At 33.5% G+C, this 8929-nt stretch overlaps 2 protein-coding genes across 2 annotated transcripts; both read right to left on the reverse strand.

Annotated features, from left to right (window-relative positions):
* Nucleotides 1-3652: 3652 nt before the first annotated feature.
* On the reverse strand, nucleotides 3653-4696 carry LOC142643389 (putative carboxylesterase 12). Its single transcript, XM_075818000.1, has one exon. The coding sequence runs from the start codon at nucleotides 4629-4631 to the stop codon at nucleotides 3726-3728; it is 906 nt and encodes a 301-aa protein (XP_075674115.1). The 5' UTR covers nucleotides 4632-4696; the 3' UTR covers nucleotides 3653-3725.
* Nucleotides 4697-7526: 2830 nt separating this feature from the next.
* On the reverse strand, nucleotides 7527-8727 carry LOC142642758 (putative carboxylesterase 12). Its single transcript, XM_075817179.1, has one exon. The coding sequence runs from the start codon at nucleotides 8560-8562 to the stop codon at nucleotides 7654-7656; it is 909 nt and encodes a 302-aa protein (XP_075673294.1). The 5' UTR covers nucleotides 8563-8727; the 3' UTR covers nucleotides 7527-7653.
* Between the last annotated feature and the right edge of the window lie 202 nt (nucleotides 8728-8929).

Genomic DNA, 8929 nt, shown 5'->3' on the forward strand with positions numbered 1-8929 from the left:
GTTACAAACTCATTTTTAACAACACAATATGCATTTCACTATAAAAAAACCAATAAAAAAATTGGAACAATAAGAATCAAGACTCTTAATCCCATAGTAGTTTGAATAATGCCAAAAAGTATCACCATTTAAATAAATCAATTGATCATTACACACAAAAACTAAACCTCAACATTAACACAATAAGCATATAACCATTGATAGCATTGTCAATTTTGAATGTCAAACATCAAAGCATATGAACCAAACTATAAATTCAAGAGGGAACTAATTATAAAAAGGCTATACCTTTGAAATCCCTTACTCAAATAGAATTTTGAGCAAACTAGTTACAAACCTGCAACGAATAATAAGAATTCAAAATTCATAAGCTTATACAACTGAATCAACATAAGATAGATCCCAATACAACTAATAAGCAAAAGCAGACAAATTTGGTATCCATACCACATCCTTGCAAGCAAAACCATGTTAAAAATATTGATTCTAATGTTGGCTACCCCAACCCCATCTTTCAAAGAAAACAAATAACAACATTTAAAAGTACTGACTAAATCTTACAAAAAATAAACAAACTGTTAAAGAATGACCACCAACAAAAGTATTCAAAACCAAAACACAAACAAACAAATAAAACAGTCTATTTTTAAAAGAAAGAATGCCTTAAAAAAAATGCAAACAAACACAATTTCAACTTTCAAAGATCAAACTTTCTTAGCATTCAAGAGGGAATGTTTGAAAAGGATATACCTTTGTAATATACTCAGCAAACTTACTCAGTAATTTTCAATTTTCAATTTCAAAAAATAAAACATATATTCTAGAGGGAATATTTGAAAAGGATATAGCTTGGTGAAAAACATTGTTGGAAGTTTGAGCAAACGAGAATGGAAGAATCAGCGTGAGTAGCAGTGGGTCGAGATGGCTGAGACGAGTTGTGTATCGTGAGAAAATGATGAGTGGGTCTCCGACAATAGCGAAGATGATGAGCGGCTCTTCGTGCTGGGACCACCTTTAAGCCTTTGGGTCTCCGGTGAGTTGGGTCGTCGAGAAAGCAAAATGTAGCTGGGTTTGGCACCTACTGAGGTCTGAAGAGATTTTGAGAGAGAGAGAGAGAGAGAGAGAAAGAGAGAGAGAGAGAGAGAGAGATTTCTTAGAGGGAGACTAACAGAGGGAAAACACAAAGACGCTAGTGGTAGTTTTCGCAACCGTTGCAAAAAACCTATTGCAATAGCTCATTTTTTTGTAGTGTTAATTGATTGAAAACTTTTATTTTATATAATTTCTAATATCATTTAAATAAAGTATTATAGTAAAAATTGTATTTTCATAATAATAGAGACAAATTCATATTTGGAATAAACCATAAAAAATTAAATTTTATTTGTTTTTCATGTGGTGATGGATAAAGACAGAATAGAAGATTTGGATTGTTATTTTATTTTTTTTATAAATCATAATTGAATGAAAAGAATACTACGTGTCTACATCCCCATATCTATAAGATAGACTAAACAAATATTTTTGAAAGTAAAAAAACATTTTATGTTAAAGGGTAAAGCTAAACTTTTAAAATTTAGTGATAACAAATCTTGATACAAAATTCAATCAAAATAAAATATGATTTTTAATGAATCAAGAAACTAGAACGATATACATAGATGAATGGAATGGAACTATATATTCTTACAAACTTTATATTATGGCCTACGCTTTCTCTTTTTCTTTTTTCTTTTTTTAATTTTTTAATTTTTTTTTATATTGAGACATATCACTTATTTACCATGCACCCATGGTGTGCCGTTGTAGAAACTAATATTTCCTGGCCAAAATGGGCTTTTGCCATTTTGAAAAAAAAATCCAGCATTTTGCCCAATTTCTCAAACTAATTAGAGAAATGCCTCTCTTTTGAAACTCGATTTTCTCAAAATCGAGTTTAAAAAAAAAAACTGGAGCCCTATAGTGGCGTTTTAAGGACCCTATAGTGACGTTTTAAGGAGCTTATAGTGACGTTTTAAGAACCTATAATGGCGTTTTTAAACTCGTTCTTCATGAAATCGAGTTACATGCAATTATTTTTTCTTTTTTTACCTATAACTCGATTTCATGAAGATCAAGTTTAAAAACACCACTATAGATCCTTAAAACGTCACTATAGGCTCCTTAAAAACGCCACTATAGGCTCCTTAAAAACGCCACTATAGGACTTAATTCGATTTTAAAAAAATCGAGTTTCAAAAGAGGAGTATTTCCCTAATTAGTTTGGGAAAAAGAGCAAAAAGCTGAATTGTTTTTTTGGAAAAGGCAAAAGCCCATTTTCTCCAATATTTCCTTAATGGCACTTTGATCGCCCTCTAATTTTGCTTGAGCAGCCTTAAATCTCATTGGCAGCCCTTTGATTTTGTTATAATAATATTGTATATACAATATTATTTCTCTTAAATCTATCAAATATCAATTCTTAAATTTTTTAGATAGTCACTAGTCACTATTGATATTAACAAATTATTATTATTTTAAAAAAAGATACCAACAAATTATAATAAAATATTAAATCATGAGGAAGTGACTATAATAAATTAATAATAGATAAGAGATTTTTTTTTTTTTTAAAAAGTAAAAAAGGACTAAAATTTATTACAAAGAAAGCAAAGAATTTGGCGTCGTAAATTGTAATGCAACCTTTAGAGAAGTAGGGACTAGGAGGCATAGTTGTATAGGACAACTTTTTATCATTAGAATTTTTCTATATAATAATCATTAATATATTGACCATTGAGTTAGTATTTGTATTGATTATTAGCTTCTATAAAATTATATATCAGGTTTCACCACAGGTTGCTTCTCTCTATCCATTTTTTCATTCATAAAAAAAAATTGCATATCATGTTTGATAACTTTGATTTGACAATTGACAACACCATACATCAGTAGCTGATTTTAACGACAAAGCACGCGTGATATACTCTTAGTTCGAAAGAGTCGCATATTTTGAGGCGTAATATACTCTTAGTTCGAAAGATTCGCATAAGTTGATGTCCAATTGAAATATGAATGGGAGACGGAAGTACTTTTAAATATTATGTATGCGTGTGTACAATACGCGTACTGTAGGCGTAATTACTAACTAGGCTAAAAAGTATATAATCATCTCCTAGCAAGTTTTGCTAAAGGAATAGATTCTTATGTAACTTGGCTAGAGGAAACTCCCTCCTTTATTGAGTCCTCTATATTACATGATGCTGTGTATTTGTCTTCACCTCAATAAAAATTGAAGTATTCTTATCAAAAAAAAAAAAAAAATCTACTTTTTCAAAACAAAAAACATCTGCCTCCACAATATCCTAATCTAACAACACCAACTATATAATCTGCACCTTGATTTTGATTTTGCCTTGATTTTAAAATTTCCAAACTAAAAGAAAGAAAAAAGAAAAAAATATTGGGGGAAGGGCTCATTAAGCTAACTATTCTATAAATGAATTAGTAATGACATTTCTTTTCTATTTTTTTTTTCTAATAGAGTAATGACATTTCAAATGGAAAAGGATAAAAAAAAATTACATACAAATGCAAAAAAAAAAAAAAGAAAAAAAAAAAGCAAAATTATAATTTTTTGCTACAAACATAAAAAACATACATCTCCAATAAATTTTGGAAAATTAATTTTATTTCATAAACATTACACTTACAAATACATCCCCCAGAGATCACATAGCACAAACCTACTCTTGTTTAATAAAAGCAACAAACTTGTTAATCAAATCCACAGCTTTCTCATATTTGAGATTAAACAAATGGAAGCAATGCTCCTCTCCTAAATTCTCAACAATCTCCACAGAGCCACCCCACCCACTTTTCTTCAATTCCTCGTAGTAATTCTTACCCACAACCATCAAATGGTCCTTCTCAGCCACAAAAATCAATAGCCTCTCACACCCAAGCCTAGCTAGATCTCCTGTAACCGGTTTCAACCTAGGATCATCCAACCCACCATTTGTAGGACACATGTACAGCCACATTTTATCATCGTCCGTACCACCAAAATATGGGTGTACCAATACAACCCCAACAACCTTGGTCCCAGGTAACCCAATGGACCCAACTCTAGCAGCTAAAGTATGTGAAATATTCCCTCCAGCACTGTCTCCCCCAATAAAAACTCTTTGAAAATCAGCATGATTATTCAACCATGAGTGAGGTCCTTTTCCATTACTATGTGATGCAACCCACTGGAGTGCAGTCCATGAGTCCTCGTAACAAGCGGGTACGGGTCGGGTCGGAAATAAACCGTAATCGACTGAGACTGCAATAACATTAGCTTCATTGACTAAGGTCGTGACAAAATTATGGTATGTAGTAGAGAAAGGGGATTGCATGCAAAAACCGCCACCATGAACGTAGAAGACGAGGGGGAGTTTTTGGGTCGGGTTAATGGATTCGGGTAGAAAGATACGGACGGATACTGGGGGTTCGGATGAGATTGCAACATCACTGAATCGGACCCCGGAAATCGGGTCATCAGAGGGTGGGACTTTTTCAAAAGGGGGGAAGTGAAGCACTACACGGCCATCTTTGTATACATGAAAGAAACGGAAGGAGTGGGAGATTTCTGGGTCACTTGAGGCCATTGAAAGAAGCAACTAATATTCTAGGAGTGTTTAGCTTTGTGGACAAGGAAGGAGAGTGAGACTGAGGACTTCTTGGTTATTCAATTTATGTAGTGAAAGAATTTTTCCTTGGAAGGAATAACTGTTTGCTGATGTTTAGTTTCATCTAACAGTCGTTATCCAACTAAATTTCTCGGTCTCCGTAATTAGTGAGCAGGGCCGGCCCTAAGGCCCCAAATTAAAAAAAAAAAAAAAAAAAAAACTTGCACATTTTTATTTATCACTTAGGTATTATAAATTGATATGCCCAATCAGAATAAGTAATTCAATATTTATTTATTATCTTCTTGAAATGTCATATCAGTTTATAAGCTTTTATAGTAAAATTTGTAGTATTTTAGTATCTTCTTCACACAAAAAAAAAGAAAAAGTTATGAATTAATAGAAATACAGCACAATTACCAATTCACCATTAAGTAAATGGAAAATGCTAAAATTAATACAAATTTTATGATGAAAAACTTACAAACTGATCAAACAATATAATAAATTAATTCTTTGAAGAACTTTTATTTATTGATGACTCGTTAATTTGTAAAGCCTACATAGTAAGTAATACTGGCTCACTTTGGATGAATTAGTCTTATTAATTAGTAAGAATTAATAATAGATTTGAAATAAAAAATTATAATATAAAAAAAATAAATATCATTTAAGTGATTTTTATATATAAAAAGGGCTCCTTTAAAATTTTCACCTTAGGCCTCAAACTATCTTGGGCCGATCTGATAGTGAATCTCATGCTTGAGGTTCAACTAACAATTCCCATTCCTTCTACATCTAGGGATGTATAGATAGAGTCAGCAACTTGATTATTGTCGGGATAAAAATCAAGAAACCTAAGAAAATACATTTTGGGTCATTTTGCTAGGCCAGAGATATCTTTTGTGAAATAAGGAATTGAGATGCAATATCACTGTTTTAAAAACCGGACCGGACCGGCCGGTCCGACCGGTTCAACCGGAAAAACCGGTGCAGTCCGGTCCGGTTATATGTCTCAAAAACCGGTCAAAAACCGGGAAAAACCGGTCAAAACCGGAAATTTTAAAAAAAAAAACGGTTTTATTTACGGTTCGGTTTTTAAAACCATGTGCAATATTCAACTTTTAAGCATAGTAGTATTTTGGAACTTTAGTTTGTTATTAGAATATGCTGAACCCTTGCCTTGTGGTCATTTTAGGGGTTAAGTATGTCTACCCGTCTCAACTGATTTTCCTCCATAGTCAGCTTCCAAAATCTAGTAGAATGAAGCATAGTTCTAGCAATTAGAGAAATGAGAAAGCAACTTGCCTACTATTGGCATCTAACACCCAAAGCTGTGTCCTCCCCCTCTCTAACTCACTTTTTCCTTGCCTTACTAATTATTTAACTGATTAGTTCTTTAATCAATGTTGACTGTTGATCATGTTTATATAATCTATTTGAAGATGTTTGTATTACTTTGTTCAACTCTTTTATATTCTCAACATTGCTGGATAGTTCCTATTTGATAATGGTAAAAATTTTATGCTATCATTGCTCAACATGTTTACTTTAGTTTTCTAAACTCTTTCCTATTCTTTGTTGAATATGATTCTTTTGCTTTGCTTTGCTCTATTTAAAAATTTTGAAATTATTTATATAATCTTGCTAGATCTCGTGAGTTTAGTCTTGTTGGATTTTGAAGTTTAGCCTAATCGGACCCCTTAAGACCAATGTTGATGGATTTCTTACTTCCACTTTGTCATGGCTACTTTTTATCCTTGCTGGATACATTTGTTTGGCTCTAGTAGATACTTTTTTTAGCTTTTCTGTACATAATATTTTAAGTTTTTAACTTTGCTATATGCACTATAATGATTTCACTAAACACATTTTCTTGCTAGAAACATCATAAAGACTTTGTAAAATGTGCTAATTTGCTCTCATTGAATATGGTAATCTTGTCTTGTTGGAAGTTGAATACTTATGTCTGACCTTGTTGGAAGCTTCTTGCTATGCTTTACATGTAGGTTTAACTTATCAGTTATCACCATTATCAAACTCTTCATGAGAAGCTCCGGTGCCGTAAGAATATTTAGCAACCTATTTCAGTGTTGCTTAACACCTAATAAAAATACCGTTGGATGTCTTTCATTACAAATAAATATCACATTCTCATATTTTGCAACAAAAAGTTGTATGAATTTGAGTGATGAAAATGAGACATGAGATTTGAGTTTTTTTTTTTTTTTGATAGGATATGAGATTTGAGTTTTGAGTTAGGAGCAAACCAAATAGCCCCAATAATCCAATTGCTTCCATAAAAGACAAGCCTGTACTGCCAGTTTACTTTTCCATATCATCTTATCTCTTATTTCACTTTCTATTTACATTGTTTATTATTAAAGAAAAAGCACAACTGCGTGTGACTGTGATCTATAAATAACCATTGACATAAGTTCCATACTCAACTACCCCCACGAGCTCGTTTACATCCCAACCATCATTTTAAATGCATTTGCTTGAATGAAGTCTAGGCTTTCAGATAATTTATTTATGTATTTTAAGGAAACAGGTTTCAAGTTGGGAAATATGATGTATTTTAGAATTGTATGTGAACCATGTAGTATCTTACAACACATGCCCAACAAATAATGTACTACTTTTCTCAATGGATAGTTTGAATGTGTGATGTGCTTATGATACTCATTCTTAAGATTTTTTTCCCTTTTTTGAATAAAAAAAGAGAGGTTAAGATTATTAGTTATTACACAGCAAAATATAAATATATATATATATATATATTATGTTTTAAATGTAATAATTCTTAGTCTCCTAATTTCTAACTCCCAAATTCCACGTTTGGTAGATTGAAAATGGCAATAGACTACAAACTTTTTTTTTTTTAAATTAAAAAAAAAAACTGTAAACTTTATTGATAAATCTTAGCTACTATTGGCTAGAATTACAATATTGAGGTGATTTCATTGAAATCGCCGTAGATTAAGCTAAGAATAATGCTTTAGTCATGTTTGATGAAGGAAACCAACCTTTCCATAAGATCCACAGCATTGTCACATTTGGGCTTCATCAGATGGAAGACGTGGCTCTCTCCCTCATGTTCAACAATCTCCACCGTCCCTTTCCACCCACTCTTCTTCAAGTCTTCATAGTAACATGTCCCTCTCTCTCTCAAATGGTCTTTCTCAGCCACAAATACCAACAACCTCTCACACCCTAACCTTGCTAGATCCTCTAGGGCCGGTTTTAGCCTAGGATCCTCCAAACCTTTATTTTCCGGACACATGTACAGCCACATTTTATCATCTTCCGTACCCCCAAAATATGGGTGCACCAAAGCCACCCCAATTAATTTAACCCCGGGTAAACTAGTTAACCCGACCCGAACCGCTACATTATGTGAAATATTTGCCCCAGCACTATCACCTGCTAAAAAGACCTGCCCAAAATCCGCATGGTTATTCAACCATGGATCCGGGCCATAACCATTTGCGTGGGAAGCCACCCACTTAAGCGCCTCCCATGAGTCGTCGTAGCATGCTGGAAGTGGATGCTCGGGGGCTAGCCGGTAGTCCACGGAGACAGCTATTATATCAGCTTTTGCCACGAGAGCACTAACATATTTGTGGTAACCCGGGTGGAAAGCGGATCCAATAGAAAAACCTCCACCGTGCATGTAAACTAGGATAGGGAGCTTCTTACTTGGGTCGGATATCTGGGGCATGAAAACACGGGCTGACACTGCGGGTTCGGGTGAGACTACTACATCTTTGGATCTGACAGCCATGTGTGGGTCATCACTAGGGGGCACATGCTCAGAAGCCATGAATTTTTCTACCCGACCATCTTTGTATACTTTGAAGAATGGGAAGAATTCATGTGCTATCTCACTGTTGCTTGATGATTCCATTTGTGAATTGCTAGTAGGAGGTGTTGTATGAACTTACAGAAAGAGAGAATGGTGAGGATATTGAAAGAAGTAACTGGTGCACATGCAATATAGTGTGTGAAGTTTGAGCTAGTCAATATGTCTTATTTGAACCTAGTCCTTTTCTTCTTCTTTTTTCTTCTTTTTTATTTTATGGGAGAACTAGTCCATTTGTTATTAATGGCACTAAGCAACCCCTACCCAAAGTCAATATCCGTTAGTCTATGAAACTTAAAGAAATGGCCACGGACACCATACAAATTAGGTAAGATTGGTGGTTATCTATATGGTCAATATGAGAAATACAATGACAATTTCGTGTTGGAAATTTCCGAAATACAGATTAGAA

The sequence above is a fragment of the Castanea sativa genome, chromosome 7 (assembly GCF_040712315.1).
Source record: "Castanea sativa cultivar Marrone di Chiusa Pesio chromosome 7, ASM4071231v1".
Lineage (NCBI taxonomy): Eukaryota > Viridiplantae > Streptophyta > Magnoliopsida > Fagales > Fagaceae > Castanea > Castanea sativa.

What these genes read in the sequence shown, in the direction of transcription:
- LOC142643389 (XM_075818000.1), bottom strand. Translation starts at nt 4,631, where the DNA reads ATGGCCTCAAGTGACCCAGAAATCTCCCACTCCTTCCGTTTCTTTCAT.
- LOC142642758 (XM_075817179.1), bottom strand. Translation starts at nt 8,562, where the DNA reads ATGGAATCATCAAGCAACAGTGAGATAGCACATGAATTCTTCCCATTC.